Raw genomic sequence first — 18,212 nt, 5'->3', positions numbered from 1 at the left:
ATAAGTAAATCTTAAGAAAAATGGATTCCAGCAATGTCTGAGTAGTTACTATGAATCTTAGATTTTTACATACCACTTTGGCAGAGCATGTTCACAAAACATGAAAGGGTTAAAACAGAACTAAAAGATCTACCCACAAGTAAAATTGAGGTCATATTTTTCAAAGAGCCATAAAATTAAGATGCAGTGCTAATCCGACATCATCCAGCTTGTACAGATTTTATTTTTTTCTTAAGTTTATTTATTTATTTTGAGAGAGAGAGAGTGGGGGAGGGGGAGAGAGGGAGAAAGAGAATCCCAAGCAGGCTCCACATTGTCAGCACAGAGCCCAATGTGGGGCTAGATCTCACGAACTGTGAGAACCTGAGCCGAAATCAAGAATCCAAATGCTTAACCAACTGAGCCACCCAGGTGCCCCCAGCTTGTACAGATTTTAGATATTAGCAGCTTAAGGGTCTACAAAGACCCCTTCCGGTTTCTCCCACAAATCCTCTATCTTAAGGAAAAGCCTCTTCTATGCCAATTTACACTATCTCACAGCCTTGGTTTAGAGAAGACGTTCAAGTGACATAAAAATTAATTTGCATAACCATAAACTAAAATCTCTAATTTAACTATTAAAATGCTATTATAATTTAAGTCAATACGCTAAAATTTGATTTAATACAATGCTGACAAAAAAAGAGTTTTATAGAATTGGAGTTAGACTGTTAAACTTCATGGAGTAAAAGAGAGCACTCCTTCAACTTATGGCATAATTTTGTACTTTACTATTACCTTGGTGTATTAGCAACATGAATTATATTGAAGTCATAGCCTACAATTTAGATAAATAAAATCAAGGCAGTATTGAACTTTTTCCCATCCCATACAACAGTATCCTTGGCAGCTCCTTGGCCATCCATTATGTTCCTGACCAATTTCTCTCTGTGGCAATTTAAAAGCTGTAAAAAAATACATAATGGGTGATGACAGGAGAAACAAACCCACACCAGAAATTATTGAACCTTGTAGGTCTTTGCAAGTGTCTCTATTGACATTTAAGTGTGAGTTACTATGCCACAATACCATAAAAGTGTGCTCTACACTTCAGATATATTGATAGTTAAATGCAAAGAAAGGCCACCACCAGATTAACGGCTAAAAGGGATAGCCAATCTCAGACTACCCAGCTCTTCCACTGAATGCTCTGATGTGTTACTTAAACCAAGTAAGATGTTTCTGACTCGCTTTTTGTCCAGTTTCCAACTACAATCCTAATTTAAATCCTATGCCAAAGGGATGATTAATATAGCAATTCTGATCCTTGCTCTGGGATATTTATTGAGGGCCTAGTAAGTGTCAAGCATTGCATGGGCACGGTCTCTAACGCAGTCTTCAATTTAAGAGCTAAGGATTTTAACAGTTTCTCCTTGATTAAGTCAGCACTGGTTAGTCCTGTCCCCAAAGGCTGTTAACAAAAAAGCTACTAAAAGGGCAACTTGTTAACAGTGGCAAAATCAGGACTAGGAATTAGAAGATGTGGTCCTCTTCCAGTCAGATCACTGAAAAGATCAAGCTAGACAGTTCAGTTAACCTTAGGGTGTTAAGTTATTTGCCATACTTATCTCACAGATCTGCTGTGAAGGTAAGACAAATGAGCTAGAAAACACTTTTAAAAATATAAAGGAAATATGGGGCACCTGGGTGGCTCAGTCAGTTGAGTGTCTGACATAGGTTCAGGTCATAATCCTGCAGTTCCAGAGTTTGAGCCCCACATCAGGCTTGCTGCTGTCCTCTCACAGCCTGCCCTGGATCCTCTGTCCCCCTCTCTCTGCCCCGTCCTGCTTGTGCGCTGGCTCACGCTCACTCTCTCTCGCTCAAAAATAAACATTATGTATATGAAACAGAAGTGCCTGATAAATGAAATTAAAAATAATGAATGCTAGGTAAGTGTTCCCTCCTCTCTTATTTTCTGAAAGTATTGGTGTAGAATTAGTATTATCTCTTCCTTAAAGGTTTGGTAAAACTTACCAGTGAGGCCATCTGGCCCTGGAGTTTTCACTGGGGGAAGGTTTTCAACTACAAATTTCATTTCTTTTTTTTTTTTTTCTTTTAATGTTTACTTTGAGAGAGAGAGAGAGATGAAAAGGGTGAATGGGGAAGGGGCAGAGAGAGAATCCCAAGCAAGCTCTGCACTATCAGTGCAGAGCCCAACTTGGGGCTTAAACCCACAAACTATGAGATCATGACCTGAGCCAAAATCAAGAGTCAGAAGATTGAACCCCCAGGCACTCCCCAAATTTCATTTCTTTAACAACTACAGGGCTAGTGAGGTTCTGTATTTCTTCTGAAGTAAACTTTGGTAGTTTGTCTTTCAAGGAGGTGATTCAATTCATCTAAGACACTGAATGTATGGACATAGTTCATAATATTCCCTTATTGTTTTTAAAGTGTCTCTACAATCAGTAGTGACATCCCTTCTCTTAGTCATTTGTTTGTTTGTTTCCCGGATCAGACCAGCTTGGTTTATTAATTTTACTGATTTTCTCAAAATATCAACTTTCACCTTCATTGATTTTCTCTACTATTTTTACTTTATACTTCATGCTTTTATCCTTACTATTTCCTTTTTTCTGCCTACTTTGGGTTTAATTTGCTCTTCTTTTCCTAGGTTCTTAAGACAGAAATGTAGGTCACTGACTCTAGACCTTTCTGCTTTCTTAACCGAAGCATTTAATACTATAAATTTCTAAGCGAACTATCTTAGTTACATCCCACAAATTTTAAGGTCATGTTATCATTTTTATTCAGTTCAAGATATTCTCTAATATTCTTTGTGATGTCTTCTTTGATCCATGGGTTGCTTAGAAGTGTATTAATACAGATGTATATATTTCAGTTCCATTGTTTTTTCTTTCAGGTACTTTGAGGCTTTATTATTAGTTGTGTAAAACTCAGGGTTGTTGTGTCCTCTTGATGAATTGATCCCTTTATCATCTAATCTGGTGTTAGCTATTTGCCCTACCTACCTCATGTCTGTTATGGAAAAAGAACAAAAGAACAGTTTGGAAAGTATACAGCAAACAGAAGGTAAGATGTCTGATGATAGAGGAAGTTAAAATAACTTTAATGAATTTCCTGAACTATCTGTAAGTTATATCTATGCCTGTCTCCAACTACTCATATAAATGAGGTTTGCCTATGTTTTATCAGATCCTTAGATATGATTTATTGTTGGGAAATACAGAACAAATTAGCAGTATTATTACCCTCCACAACTCCCTGTGAGGTAAGTAAGTCTTACTGATTTAGGGATGAGAAAGAAGGCACGTGGAGGATCTGCCTCAGAAACCAAACTTAAGATAGATATCCCAGCCTGTTGGTTGACCTCTTTAACAGGGCATTTTATTCCGACATAATTATGCCTGCTGACTCAGATATGAACTTGCTTTATTCTAAGAAATGGAGATTACAATCAGAAGAATACTTTAATTCAATTTGGTTCCTTCTCCTCTTCTCCATGTAAGAAATGAGTGTATTATAAAGCTTGATCTTTGAATAGTCCTTTCAACAACACCATCTCAAGCCCATACTTTCTAGTGTCCTTTCTAGCAATGAAGCATGATGGAACAGGCACTCAGTTAAGTCTGAAGAATAAGACTGCATGTGAAGAATTTTGAAACTATAGCCCCACAACCTACCTGCAGGTAAAAAAAATCTGTCACTGTTTAATTTTGACAAACTACACTTACCAGAAAGGAAATCCAGACTACACAGTCCATAGCCTCATTAGGATGAGAGTGAAAAATGGCCCAAGTAGTCCATTATGCCCTTTTTAGAAAATCACACACAATTAACAAATGTGTTATCCTGTGTCAGTACCCCAAGGATATGACAACCAGACAACCAGCCAACAACTTAGACTTCTATCCTTCAAGTCCTAGGCAAGACCACCAATGGACTACATTGGCCCAAAATATTAGAAAGAGTTCTTCATGCACATTTAAAACTACTGGCTTCAAAAACAAACTCCAAGACAATTCAGGAGTCATTTAATGAAAGACTTTGGTCTAGAAGGCTATCAGCAATCACCTATCCAATTCCTTTCATGTAAGATGGAGAAACTTAAGAACCAAAGAGAGCAAATGGCTCACCCAAGGTTCTATCACTAGTTAATGACAGATATGGGAATAGAATCTAAGTTTCCTGAGCCTTTTTTTGTCCCCATTTGCCTCTCATTTTTAAAATAACTTTTTCTTAGGGTGCCTGGGTGGCTCAATCGGATGAGCATCCTAATTTCAGCCTCAGGTCATGATCTGAGTCAGGGGATCAAGCCCCAGGTTGGGCTCCACAATTAGCATGGAGCTTACTCAGAGTCTCATTCTCATTCTCTCTTTCTCTTTCAAAAAAAAATAAAAAAAAATTTTCTCTCTCTCTCTGCCCCTCTTTCTCTAAAGTAAAAACAAAAAAAAAAAGTTTTCTTTTTTGAATTATGCAAAATTTATTTGGATAGGGGTTAGAGAACTAAGGTGTAGTGGTCTGAGTGATGGCCCCCCAAAAGATACCCAAGTCCTAATCCCTTGAACCCATGAATATTATTTTATAGGGCAAAGGTGTGACTAAAAGATGTGAGGGGCGCCTGGGTGGCTCAGTCAGTTGAGCGTCCGACTTCAGCTCAGGTCACAATCTCACAGTCTGTGAGTTCAAGCCCCACGTCGGGCTCTGGGCTGATGGCTCAGAGCCCGGAGCCTGCTTCCGATTCTGTGTCTCCCTCTCTCTCTGCCCCTCCCCCGTTCATGCTCTGTCTCTGTCTCAAAAATAAATAAAACGTTAAAAAAAATTAAAAAAAAAAAAAGATGTGAAAGGAGAAATTTATCCTGGAATATCTGATTGGGTCTTAAGTGCAATCACATTTATCCTGATGAGAGGCAGGAGTTCTGAGACAGAGAAGACCATGTGAAGACAGAGCAGGAAGAGCTGAGGCCACAAGATGAGACTGACAACCACCAGAAGCTGGAAGAGGCAAGGAAGGGACTCTACCCTCGGGCCTCCAGAGGGGGTTCAACACCTTGACTGCAGACTTTTGGCCTACAGAGTTGTAAGAATAAATTCCTATTGTTTGAAAACCACTAAGTTTGTGGTAATTTGTTCCAGGAGCCACAGGAAACTAATACACAGGGGAAATAAAATTTTTAAAAATCATAAACTGGATATATATAAAACCAATTCCTCATCCAAAAAGAATTGTGCTCTAAGTAACCCAAAGAATGCCTAAAACCTTTAATCCCTCATTTCAAAGGGTAAATGGAAGCAATCAGGGAATGTAATTTTCCTCCCAAAATACTGGAAGATCCAGGAAGACAAACTCAGCGAGGTCTAGTATTTACATAGCTGCTAACAAGAACAGTGTAGGTTTTTCCCCAAACATGTTAGCTGGTAGAGCTCCTGGACAGACTAAACATAGGCACCAGTTGTCACTGTGGGTGTTCTGCCAACACAAGTGTAAAGTTGTCATCAGAAATGAATATGTGGCTTCGAGTAGCTTACAGAAATCCAACAAAGCTGTATCTTGGACTCTGCACAAGCCAACTCTTCTCAGGATGACCTGGACTCTTTCCCATTAGTACAATGATCAGTTAAAGGCATCCTTTATAAGGAGGAAAGGAAAATCAAAGTTATGTCAGGGAAAAAAGATAATTGCCCAGAGTCCAAGTTCATGAATAACAATGTGTAAACAGCAGCCATACTAAGCCAGTTACAAGTGATATCTCACATTGTAATTCACTACTCTTAAAATCAATATCCACAGCACACAGCTTTAAGCCCAATTTCATGTAAGGTAAATGGAAATAAAAATAGACTGAGCAAAAGAACAAGGAAAGGAAAGAGATGCTTTACCGAGAATTATTAAATGGGCTATTCCAGTAAGATATATAAATCATGCTTTGTGGTTAAATTATATAACTTAAATAAAAAATGCTAATCTAATCTTCCTCAGAAATCTTTGTATCCTATATGCCTTTTCTCTTTTCCAGAGCCACTATCAAGGGGTCTGAAAACCACCAAAACTTTCCCAGACATATTAAAATCCAGTCACTGCAGAGGCATGTTCTGTCTTTCCTTTTTGCCCCAACCATCACCCGGCTCACCTACTATCCCGATCGCTTTCTTTGTATTGGTTTTCAGACAGACCAGTGAAGATGTGTTATTTTCCCTTTCAGGTTTGGTGGCAATAGTATACCCTTAAGTTCTAAGCATAACCACTTGAACCTTAATTTTTGTAACATAAGCTAAACATCTTGTTTTATTAACACACCGGTACAAATGAACAACCAGACCAGGTTCTCTGACGGCAAGAAATAAGCCTAAACTTAAGATTTTCAATCTGATAGTCTCCGAATTTCAATGAAAAATTACCCACCAGAGAGAGAAATGTTCATCAGACCTATTAACTGACATTGTAAGAGAATTCACAAAAAAGCAATTTGTACTTGCATACCACAGTAAACCAAGAAGCCTGTATTCAAATCCTGAAATCTTTCAAATTAAAATATATCACTAAAATCGTCAAATAACGGACCACAGGTTAATTTGTTTATAAATCCAAGCAGCTCAGGCTGGAGATAGAAGGAATCCATTCAGAGTAATGTAAGAAGCATGATTTGGTTCTCTTTCTTCAGATCAGCTTTTTTTCCCCAAACTGTGAGTTTAGGGCCATGAAATCAGCAGAAACTGACCTGTATTTCTAAGAAAATGAAATCGTGTACTGCAGATGAGAAAATACCAAAGTGCTTTGCACGTGTATTTATATAGTAAAGCCTATTTCAATATGTGTACAGGGTCAGGGTAAAACTCTCTGATCCAAAAGAATTCAGTAAAGGAAAGAGGCTTAAAGCAGGCAAAAATCTAAGAAGCATCTAATGCAAGGTCCACCTTCTTCCAAAAAATATTTGCTAATATTTTAGGAAGCCAAACAAACACTGGATGCAATCGTGTTTAAACTTCCAGAAATGGTAAAAATTTAATGAAATTGTCCTTTTATCCAATGGAACAAAGATCACTCTACATATGAAGAGATATCCATTAGGATTTAGTGATCCATTCACCAAAGACTATTTTCTAAACACTTTACCGGTCTTCTTCGTCTAATTTCCAATTATTAAAATGAAAGATTTTGACAAGATAATTTCAGCATCTATCATTTTATTTATTTTTATTTTTTAAAGTAATCTCTACACCCAAGTTGGGGCTGGAACCTATGATCCTGAGATCAATAGTCACATGTTCCTCCACTGAGCCAGTCCCAGCTCCCAGCATATCATTTTAAATCAACGTGGGTTTTTTTTTTTAAAGTTTCTTTATTTTTTAGTAATCTCTACACCCAATTTGGGGCTCAAAGTCACGACCCTAATATCAGGAGCATATGCTCCTCCAACCAAATCAGCCAGGCACCCCTAAATCAAAGGTTTTCAACTGAGGAAGATTTTGCATCACTACCACCAACAACCCCAGGACATCTGGCAATGTGTGGAGACATTTTGATAGTCACAAATGGAGGTGACGGATGAGGTGAGATGCATTTGTTGGCTCAAAATGTCAACATGCTGAGGTCAAGAAACCCTGTAATAGATCAAGATGGTATTCCTTTTAAACCTAAATAAAATAGACATAGATAACCTTAATCTGTATCTTTCTTTATAAACTAAGCAGAAAAAAGTGCATAATTAGCATACCTACAGTTTACAACCAAATATGAAATAAATTTATCTTCTTGCCAAGTGTCAGAGACTCTCTCCTCTGGGCAGCTAAACTTTCTTTTGTACAATGTCACAAAGGTCTCTAATCAGAAGTGTACTTCATATGTAGTTGAACTTATTAACAGTACTTCTATTAACCTTAAATACATCAGTGAACAACAACAGAGCGATTCTTACATGGCCATTATGTAATGAAAATGTCACTATTTTACTGAAACATCTTCAAATCAGCTGACTGGGCATTACCAACAGGTGATTACAGCTCCTGTAAAATAAATATTTTGAAGGAAATATAATCAAAAGGCAATGGAATAATCCAGGTGATGGATGAGTCCTGTCTCTAACACCCTAAATATCCCCCTTGTTAAGCAACTTCCTTATCAAAATCCAGACATCCTCAAAGGAAGAGAAGAAAGAGAGCTTAGAAACTCTTTAGTGGTGTAAAGAAAGATCTACATGGGGGGGGGGGGGGGGAGGCGTCAGAGACAAAGATAAAGGCACTGAGACATGAATAATGCTTGTAAGGCGCTTAGCTTAGCCTCTCTAGCAGGTACTAAGTAGTCAAACAAAAGTTACCTTTTTAATATTTGTATTTTTATACTGAGGATCACCTTAGTTCTTAGGGGAAAAACAACTCTATCGAGGTGTAAGGATAAAAGAGGCTGTGAGAAGCCCGTGATTATGACTAGAAACACAAAAGTTGACTTTTTTAATCTAATCTTTATTTAATCACAAATTACGATCCCTAAAAAGGCTTAAACAGCAGACACCAACCTGCCTAGATCCCACTCTGTCTATAGAGGTAACACACTTCGGTATGTAGCCTTCCAAAACTTTTTCTATGGATTTACAAATACCCATTTGTCCGTGGAAAGGTGCTTCACGATGCAGATTTTTCTCGGGTGCCTTTCCACGACAGTATAGATTTATCCTACGGGCTCTAACATTTCAAGTCAGTCTTCCTAAAGAAGCGAGGTCCCAAAGACCTACCTTGCTCCCCTCAAAACCAAAAGTGTGGGGACAGAACTTATAGTTTCCCTACAAGAAAGGTGTATGGGACGGAGGCCTAAAGGATTCGTTAGAGAAGTCGCAGTGGATAAAATATGCGCTGCCGCGCCATCACGGGCATTGAATCTCCTTCTTCACAACCTCTAACGTTAAGACCTCCCTCTTCTGGACCGCTGATTGGACGACCTGCCCGAGCGCTTCCCGTAGGCTATCCGTCTACTGGCTCCAAATTTGGTCCATCCATTTAACCGTCCGCCTCCCGCATTCCCCATTGGAGTCAATCCGCTGCCTCTTGGATGAGCCCAACCTACCGCGCGCTCCGTGCTCATTGGCTCAGGGAGCCGCTGCTCAGGAGCGGGAAACCCGCCTCCCACATTCCGATGGCCCAAGGACCGATCAGTCGGCAGCTAAGGGCGGACCCAATTGGCCTAAACACAAGCCAGTCAAGCCCTCCGGCTGCACAGCGCCACAGAACTTACAGGAATAAAACATCCCGCCCCTGTTCTTCCATTGGTTGGCCGGACCCACCGCTCCCCCTTCACGAGCCCCCACCCCGCGGTCCATTCATTTCACACAATAACGGGCCCAATTGGAGTCAGTTCAAGACCTCGTATGGGTAGGCAAGACTATCCGTCACTTACCCGGAATCGACACCGATCACTCACGCAAACGTCTTCCCTGTTCCTCTGTGGTGAGGCAGGACCACAAGACAGTGCCGCCGCCGCCTTCTGCGCAACGCCAACCGCCCGCCAAAACGGATCCTTCCCTGCGCCTGCGCGACCAATCCTGGGACCGTACCCTTTCTCCGCCCATTACGCCTGCGCAAAACGAGGCACAACTCCCGCCACTACGCAAGCGCTGTAGATTCGCCGCTGTCTCCCGCCCGCCATTTCACGTGTTCCAAGCGCCCAGCGGAACTTCTTAATGCGCTTGCGTAAACTCGCCATTTTACTACACATGCGCTTAGTGGGCGGTCGTTGCAAAAAAAGAAAGAAAACAGTCACTTCATAACTTCTTTCCTAATACATAGTGTTAATCATGTTTTGCCAAGTGAGTTGAGCGTAATTTCGGGGCGCGAAGGACTGAAAAATTATTTAAATACCTTAGATACATTCAAATATGAATGATTGGTTGGCGAGCCAATCACACTGGCTAAAAGTAATATTGTTCAGGAACCAATGAACACTAAGGGGTGGAGACTGCGTAGAACGCCCAAACGGATGACGTTACACAGCAATGCGGCACTACAGACCAATAGCAGGGGGGCAGCTACTGCAAATATCCAATCAGAGATACTCAGGGGCGGAGTCTACCAATGCCTAAAGCGAGGAGGCGGGATAAAAAAGCGAGGCCGAAGGTAGGCTGGCAGATACGTTCGTTAGATTACTCCTTTCTGCCCGTGGACGCCGCCGAGTAAGCATCGTGAAAGTCTCCCCTCCCACCGCCGTCATGTCTAAGTCAGAGGTGAGTAACACGCTCTCTTCGGCCTAATTTTCTTTCTCGCCGTTACTGAATTCGGTAGGATGTGGTTTGGTTTGGCTGCTTGCGCCAGCTCTGGCTCGGCATTTCTTCCGTTGCTGCCAAGGGCCTACCCCTCCCAAAGTTCGGGTCGCCATTTTGTCCTCGTCGTCGCCATGAGGCCGCCGTCTTGCAACACTTGGGTTTTCACTCTGGGCTTGTTCCTCCTGGCAAAACCCTCATGCGTATTCGATTGTTTTGTTTCGCTTTATTTTTTCACCTTGTATCAGGGGACGATTTTCTTAAGGAGCAGATGTAGTTCTCTATTGGCTCTGTATTCTTCCAGCTCCGTCCTTTTGTTGCGCGTGCGTCGGAGGGAGAGTTGGGACGCATGCGCTCGGGGCTTCCCAGCCCCCAACATATCGTCTCCCCTAATGGGGAGAAGCACGTGGCTTGCGGCGACCCAAAGGAACAATAAGTGCTATGTATCATTGTCGTGTAGCTTTGCTTCTCCTAACTGGAAGCTTTTTTGTGTTGTAACCCCCCCATGTAATGATTTTTTCCCCCGACTCCTAGTCTCCCAAAGAGCCTGAACAGCTGCGGAAGCTTTTCATTGGAGGTTTGAGCTTTGAAACAACCGATGAGAGTCTGAGGAGCCATTTTGAGCAATGGGGAACGCTTACGGACTGTGTGGTAAGACTTAGAAGAGACAAAAGGCCAGTAGGACGAGTTGATTTCTTTGGATTATCTTGTGATTACTGTACTTGTGAAGATTGTTAACGGGATTATAGTTGAAAATAACCTGGCAAGGGAAGGTGTGGTTTTAGCTGATTAGAAGCTCCCTTGTTAATTTAGTGGGAAACTGAAGGGCCTTGTATTTACTCATGGTAGAAATGACAGTAGTCTCTGGGGTTTTATTATGTAGTAAATTTTATTAACGTTTCAGGTAATGAGAGATCCAAACACCAAGCGCTCCAGAGGCTTTGGGTTTGTCACCTATGCCACTGTGGAAGAGGTGGATGCAGCCATGAATGCAAGGCCACACAAGGTGGATGGAAGAGTTGTGGAACCAAAGAGGGCTGTCTCGAGAGAAGTGAGTGATCTAGTTTTTTTCTCGGTTATTTAAAACTGTGCCACTAAGCGGACTTTGCGTTTGGGGATGTTAAACTTAATGGTATTGATTAAGGATAGTTTTATTGGGAAGTAAATTAATTGGGCTTTCTCATTAGGATTCTCAAAGACCTGGTGCCCACTTAACTGTGAAAAAGATTTTTGTCGGTGGCATTAAAGAAGACACTGAAGAACATCATCTAAGAGATTATTTTGAACAGTATGGGAAAATTGAAGTGATTGAAATCATGACTGACCGAGGCAGTGGCAAAAAGAGAGGCTTTGCTTTTGTGACCTTTGATGACCATGACTCTGTAGACAAGATTGTCAGTAAGTCTCCGGGGCATGCAACTCGCTAAGGTTTCTGAAATCCGTGCTGTATTCTAGTCTTTGAGATTGTGTTCTCTTTGAAATTTTTTTTAGTTCAAAAATACCATACTGTGAACGGCCACAACTGTGAAGTAAGGAAAGCTTTATCTAAGCAAGAGATGGCTAGTGCTTCTTCCAGCCAAAGAGGTGAGTTTGTTTAATTAGATCTTACAGGCCACAAAGTCATTCGAATCTGTAGGTTTAACACTTCAAACTTATCTTTCAAGGTCGAAGTGGTTCTGGGAACTTCGGTGGTGGTCGTGGAGGTGGTTTTGGTGGGAATGACAACTTTGGCCGTGGAGGAAACTTCAGTGGGCGAGGTACGTGTGGTTATATATAGTTTGCTGAAAATTAATAGTAAGCTTGTCATTTGACAATCCCCAGATAACTTGTCCACTTGCAACCTATGGTGGATGTGCCTATGGGCCAGCTTTTCCAAAGTTAATTTTTATCCAGGTGTTGGGGCTTCTTACTGGAGGGTTAAGTCTTCAGTATAGAAATCATTTTTGTGATCCAGGGGTGGTTTCAGAAAACTTGAATTTAGGAAGGGTATAATTTGTATGCAGCCAATACACCTCAGAAAGTGGTTGAAACTCTACTTTTTTCCAGGTGGCTTTGGCGGCAGTCGAGGTGGTGGTGGATATGGTGGCAGTGGGGATGGCTATAACGGATTTGGTAACGATGGTAAGTTTATCTTGGGTATGTAGGTGAAAAGTTTGTTTTGGAATCTCTAGAGTAGGGTAGTAGAGCTAAAGTAGTGCATGACCAGCTCAGCTCTGACCGTAACCGCATGCTGTGAGCAGGCTTTTAGGTGTTACACTTGCACAGGTTTTGATTGTTGAATACTTTTGTCTTATTGAGAAGAATTGTATTCTTGTAGGTGGTTATGGAGGAGGCGGCCCTGGTTACTCTGGAGGAAGCAGAGGCTATGGAAGTGGTGGACAGGGTTATGGAAACCAGGGCAGTGGCTATGGCGGGAGTGGCAGCTATGACAGCTATAACAACGGAGGAGGCGGAGGCGGCTTTGGCGGTGGTAGTGGTAGGTATCCAGTGATCCAAGTACTTGGTGCAATAGTTAGATTAGCTCTTTAGAGTTTTTGATCATAAGGGGATTTGATGCTCTTAAAAGCATTATGTGGTGCAATGCATGGTGTTCTTTTTTAACGGGCTTGCTAATGCTACCTCCTAGCTTTAAGCTGGGGCCGCCTCACTCCCAAATAAGATAGATGGATAAGTGGATAGTCCTGTCTTTAATCAGAATTAGATTAGCTTCCAGCAGGATTTAGTTGTCTTAACTCCCTTGGGATCCTAGGCACTTAGTTGATACATCCAGCATGTGTTTGCAGTGCCCCGGATGGGCACAGACTTTCAAGCCTAGAGAATATATTGCTAATGTGCCATGGTAAGTTGGGTAAATTTTATTAAAAGCATTGAGTTATTCAACTGAGTGCCTTGCCCAGAAAAGGATGATTGGAGCCACCAGAGTTTGGGAGGAAGGCAAGCAGATCACACAACATTTTTTGCTCTGAGCACTAAATAGAATTCAGAACTTAACCATCTTCTCCAAATAACAAATAAAGGTCCTCTTTCCATTTCTAGGAAGCAACTTTGGAGGTGGTGGAAGCTATAATGATTTTGGCAATTACAACAATCAATCTTCAAATTTTGGACCCATGAAAGGAGGAAATTTTGGAGGCAGAAGCTCTGGCCCCTATGGTGGTGGAGGCCAATACTTTGCCAAACCACGAAACCAAGGTATTGTATATATGTTTATTAGAGGGTGAGGTACCCATAACCAGGTCCAGTAATTTTGGGGTGAGGTGTGTGTAGACCGTGAAAAGCTACAATCTAAAAGCTTTTCAAGAACTTAATCAGATTGGGAAAATCATGTGCCCCCGAACTCCGATCTGAGGCTTTATTGCCCCTGATACAAAAAGTGTTTCTATGTGCTTCCAAAGCTTAAAGGGACAAATTCTATTCTTAGGTGGCTATGGCGGTTCCAGCAGCAGCAGTAGCTATGGCAGTGGCAGAAGGTTTTAATTACTGCCAGGTAAGTAAACATCTTTTTATGTTTGAAGTTAACTTTTGTAAATGATAATGAATCCAGTAACCCTAATATAGCTGAGCAGTGCAACATAGTTAACATTATAATTGCAGTAAAATTGTGGATATTAAGTTAATATTCAGATCAGCAAAATTTGTGGGAAACAAAACTTGCTATTGGATTGTAGCCTTGAGTCTTAATATGTTTAGATTAACAACTTTATTCCATATTGTTCAACAGGAAACAAAGCTTAGCAGGAGAGGAGAGCCAGAGAAGTGACAGGGAAGCTACAGGTTACAACAGATTTGTGAACTCAGCCAAGCACAGTGGTGGCAGGGCCTAGCTGCTACAAAGAAGACATGTTTTAGACAATACTCATGTGTATGGGCAAAAAACTCGAGGACTGTATTTGTGACTAATTGTATAACAGGTTATTTTAGTTTCTGTTCTGTGGAAAGTGTAAAGCATTCCAACAAAGGGTTTTAATGTAGATTTTTTTTTTTGCACCCATGCTGTTGATTGCTAAATGTAATAGTCTGATCATGACGCTGAATAAATGTGTCTTTTTTTAAATGTGCTGTGTAAAGTTAGTCTACTCTGAAGCCATCTTGGTAAACTACCCCAACAGTGTGAAGTTAGAATTCCATCAGGGTGATGCCAGGTTCCATTTGAAATTTATTTGCAACCTGCTTGGGCACAGAAGCCGTTGTCTCCACAAACATTGGTGTGGTTGAACTGACAGTTAATGTGTTGTGACCTGGAGTTCACCGTTAAAAGGGTCACCCAAGCAAAGTCGTGGAGTTTATTTGGTTATTAATATGATTGTTGGCACATCCTATGCAATATATCTAAATTGAATTATGGTATCAGATAAAATTATAGATGGGATTAAAGCTTGTGTATCGTCCATTATCATGTGTAATCAATAAACGATTTAATATTCTCTTGAATGGAATGACAACTGTATGGATTTGGGACTGGCAGAGCTTTGGACTTTCCCTACCCACTACCCCTCATAATGTTGAATGCTTCTATCACGATTCAAGTTCAAAACTCTGCCAGAGAATAGAAACCAGCTGCTGGCTAATGCCGCCCCATAAGTCCACAGATTAGAAGTGTTTGGGAGACCTTTTTAAACTGACCAGCACCAGTAAGAATATCTTCTTTTTAATACAAAAACAGGCTTACATTAAAGGAAAACAGCAGTTTTGTGGTTGGGTGGGTCCTTAATAGAGGTCTATAGATTAACTGTACTAATTACCTATTTGGACATTAAAATTGCGGAGATGGGGAGGCAACTTACTATATTCACGCTAACTGCAGTTTTCCTTTAAATATGGTACATCACACGACCATCCGAAAATGTTAATTGTATAGAAAATGATTTCTGAAGCCTTTTTACAGTCACTTAATATCCAATCATTGTTATTTGTTACATAGGTTCTTTTGAGCCCTCCCTTTGGTACCCTCAATTTCAGTGCCATTGTACCTGGTAGCATAGAGAATTGTTTATCACTAGGATTGTGTGTTCCCTCCCAATTTCGTGGGTGTGTTACTTGGAAGTTTGGGGAGGAGGGCGGAGGGGGGAGCGGGTGGGAGGTGGGTGGGAAAGCATGGGTGATAGTTCCATGAGTTTGATATTGGCTGAGTTTGCAATGGCAGGTGGAACCTTAACTATTGAGGGAGTTTGCAGATACCTCAGGATTCGTGACAATGCCTTTAAAGATCCAGGAGAGATGTTCAGCTACTAGGAACTGCTAGCAAGCATAGCGCGAATGGCTCCGAGCTCAGACACTCTACAGCTGAGAGTAGACACTTGTGGTATGTGGAGTACAGATAAGCCAGGGGCAGGCCACGGCACGCTCCATGAAAGCTAGGAGGGAGTGAAGTTTCAGTGACCATCGCGAGAAAGGAGGCAGACAAGAGTAAGGCACACCTGACTCTTAGGACTAGCAGTCAGAACCAGGAGAAAAGGTTTTATTGCTATGCTGGTAGGTAAGAACAGATTTTACTTCCATCCATATAGTGTTCTCTAAAATCCAGTTTTCTGTTAACATTAATCCTTCATATATTGAGCCAAAACTAGTCCAGTTAAGCTGAACTTGGTTTTTCTGGAGATGAATTTTCTTAAATTGACACCCTAGATTTGGTGGCTCCCAAATGAAGGAAGTAAACACTTTAATTCTGTGACAATATATTTTTGCCCTTTAATTTTATTTCCTACCTTCCTTTGACCCATTTCCTTAAAACGATGGCTCAAAGTAATGTGTTAGAATCTTCCCAAAAGTCTGGGGGGTGGGAGGGTGGACCCTTTTGGGGAGGGGGAGGTGGGGGGTTTACCCTGAGCTGGGACTTGGTCTCCCAAAAAGCTAGTTCTAAAGGTTGTTTACTTTTCTAGGGAGGAGTCTGCTACTCCAGGCTAATCAACTCTCTTTAAAAATATAAAACAAAACAAACTCATCTGTCCAAATTTATGGCTAAAAGGTAAGCTGTTTACAAACTTAACAGGCGCCAAGAGTGCTCGGTATTGCCAGAGTAGACCGTGACGAGCTGTACCTGAGAACAAAAACTTTCATAGTCTGGTCTAGTAAAAGGCCATAGCCAGCAAAAAATGATTAAAGCAGCTGGGTTCCCAGTCAACAGAACAGTATAATTGTAGGATCTTCCAAGTGCTTATGCAAATGCCTCGTAACTTTTTTTTTTTTTTTTTTTTTTTTTTTTGGCAGGAACATCCTTATGAGGACAACCTTTATCTGAGCCACTGCACTTCATTTTCACTACCATGTAGTTGTTAGCTGTTCCGCAGCTTGAATTAATCATTCAGTTTTATGAATGGACTTTTTAAATAAAATTTCTTTTGATTTCAACTTGGTTCTGTCTTGTTTCTTTCACTTTCATGATATGGTAAATCAGAATTTTTAGCAGAGTTGAAGTCTTTCCCCTTTGTTCCTTGCTAATTCTTCCTTGGATCCTTCTAAATTTAAAGTAACAGGTGTCTGGGTGTTGACTTCAGCTCAGGTCATGGTCTCACAGTTCGTGAGTTTGAGCTGGGCTCTATACAGACAGCCTTGGAGCCTGCTTCAGATTCTGTGTCTCCCTGTCTGCCCCTCCCCCGCTTATGCTCTGTCTCGCTCTGAAAAATAAACTAAAGGAACAAGCAAGACCTTATGTAGGTGGGTAAAGAAAGGTAAAACAACATAAACACTTTAAAACAAAACCACAGGTTGAGTTGAGATTAGGGAGGAACAATTGGTTTGAGAGAGAGGGAGACCATTTGAAGCAGGCTCCTGCCTCTGAGGGCAGTCCAGAGCAGACGGGGCTTGAACCGAACTGCAAGATCATGACCTGAGCCAAAGTTGGATGCTTAACCAGCTGAGCCACCCAGGCACCCCTGGAAGTAGTTCTTATACCAGGTGTTACTATAGAAGTTTTACACCGTCAGGATCCTGGTTTAGTGAAAGCAAAAACTGGCTCTGAGCGCAGGAGTAAATCTTAGCCTAGTTAGAAGTAGGGTGTTTACAGTGGCCTCCGCAAGTATTTATTGCCAGCTATCTCTGGCTCCTAAAATATCTGGAACCAGGATTAGATGAGTATGGAAGGGAAGGAAGTCTCCGTGTTTCCAAGGTAATCAAAAGCTTGGGCGCAAGAATTTAATCCCCTAGCAAATGCTTAAATGTCCCCTATGCTAAAGAAAAGGTTATCCAGCCTCAATTTTAAACCTAGCAAAAGAGAGGGGTATTGAGCTGTGAATGTATAGGCAGCCTTCACTTCCCGGTTTTAAGAATCGAATTTTGAGGGGGCCTGGGTGGCTCAAACATCCCCATTTTTGTTCAGGTCCTGCTTTGAGGATGGTGGCATCAAGCCCTGTGTCAATGTCAGTCTGAGTGTTGGAGCCTGCTTAAGATTTCTCCCTCTTCCCCCTCTCCCCATTTCAGGCTCTTTAAAACTAATTTGTGACATGAAGTTACTAGCAACTCAGGCCAGCTAGACTGCAAAAAGCGTTCCTATTGAAAGTGAGGTTAATGCCTCTTCCGTTCTGTGTATTTTGCTACATGTTTTACAAATACAAGATTGTTAAAAAAAATCCCATACTCTAGATGAGGAAAATTACCTGGTTGAAGTTCTACAATCTCTGAAACATAACCCAGGTCACAGTCCACGGGTGTTCCACCTGTTCGGTGCGTTGGGTAGCCACGTACCAAGTTGTGTGCATACGTGGTGGTCTTCCGCACTACGGTATATCTTGAGTGCTTGGCATTTCTCCTGTTAGCTGTTTGCATCCCCGGTGTATCTCTAGAACTCAGGTGCTCAGTAAGTGTTGAATAAATGAAGGTCTGATTTTGCCTCCGGGTTAACCACTGCCCGATGTTCCCTCAGGTGAACTAATCCAGTTTTTTTTGTTTTTGTTTTTCTAATATTTATTTTTGGGAGACCGAGTGCAAGCAGGGAGGGGCAGAGAGAGAGGGAGACACAAAATCTGAAGC

The 18,212-nt window shown here is 41.3% G+C and overlaps 2 protein-coding genes across 7 annotated transcripts in view; one reads left to right on the top strand and one right to left on the bottom strand.

Moving 5' to 3' along the window:
- Window positions 1-9,531, bottom strand: part of CBX5 (chromobox 5) — a 45,837-nt gene extending 36,306 nt beyond the window's left edge. For 2 of the 4 annotated variants that reach the window (XM_058742522.1, XM_058742528.1), the window contains exon 1: window positions 9,389-9,531. The gene's annotated coding sequence lies outside the window, so the exon portion shown is untranslated. The remainder of the gene's footprint in view (window positions 1-9,388) is intronic. The other 2 variants (XM_058742526.1, XM_058742523.1) reach the window with 1 other exon arrangement.
- A 547-nt stretch (window positions 9,532-10,078) lies between these two features.
- On the top strand, window positions 10,079-16,593 carry HNRNPA1 (heterogeneous nuclear ribonucleoprotein A1). 3 transcript variants are annotated; one of them, XR_009265639.1, is made up of 12 exons: window positions 10,079-10,211; window positions 10,782-10,898; window positions 11,152-11,298; window positions 11,435-11,645; window positions 11,739-11,831; window positions 11,912-12,004; window positions 12,294-12,368; window positions 12,565-12,723; window positions 13,284-13,439; window positions 13,669-13,734; window positions 16,127-16,212; window positions 16,455-16,593. XR_009265639.1 is itself a non-coding variant. In XM_058742515.1 (11 exons), exons 1-10 carry the CDS (start codon window positions 10,197-10,199, stop codon window positions 13,722-13,724), a joined length of 1,122 nt encoding a protein of 373 aa, XP_058598498.1. In that variant the 5' UTR covers window positions 10,079-10,196; the 3' UTR covers window positions 13,725-13,734; window positions 13,969-14,671. The 3 variants fall into 3 exon arrangements, 2 of the variants coding, with proteins under 2 accessions (XP_058598498.1, XP_058598499.1); XM_058742515.1 differs by lacking the exons at window positions 16,127-16,212; window positions 16,455-16,593 and adding an exon at window positions 13,969-14,671; XM_058742516.1 differs by lacking the exons at window positions 12,565-12,723; window positions 16,127-16,212; window positions 16,455-16,593 and adding an exon at window positions 13,969-14,671.
- Window positions 16,594-18,212: the final 1,619 nt, after the last annotated feature.

Source organism: Neofelis nebulosa, chromosome 8, assembly GCF_028018385.1.
Source record: "Neofelis nebulosa isolate mNeoNeb1 chromosome 8, mNeoNeb1.pri, whole genome shotgun sequence".
Taxonomy (NCBI): domain Eukaryota; kingdom Metazoa; phylum Chordata; class Mammalia; order Carnivora; family Felidae; genus Neofelis; species Neofelis nebulosa.
The sequence above is the reverse complement of the archived record's forward strand: the minus strand, read 5'-3'. Positions and strand labels throughout refer to the sequence as shown.

Excerpts from the sequence above, each read along its gene's own strand:
- HNRNPA1 (XM_058742515.1), top strand. Across the intron at positions 11,646-11,738 it reads CTCTGTAGACAAGATTGTCA|TTCAAAAATACCATACTGTG; the intron begins GTAAGTCTCCGG and ends AATTTTTTTTAG. Across the intron at positions 12,369-12,564 it reads TAACGGATTTGGTAACGATG|GTGGTTATGGAGGAGGCGGC; the intron begins GTAAGTTTATCT and ends GTATTCTTGTAG.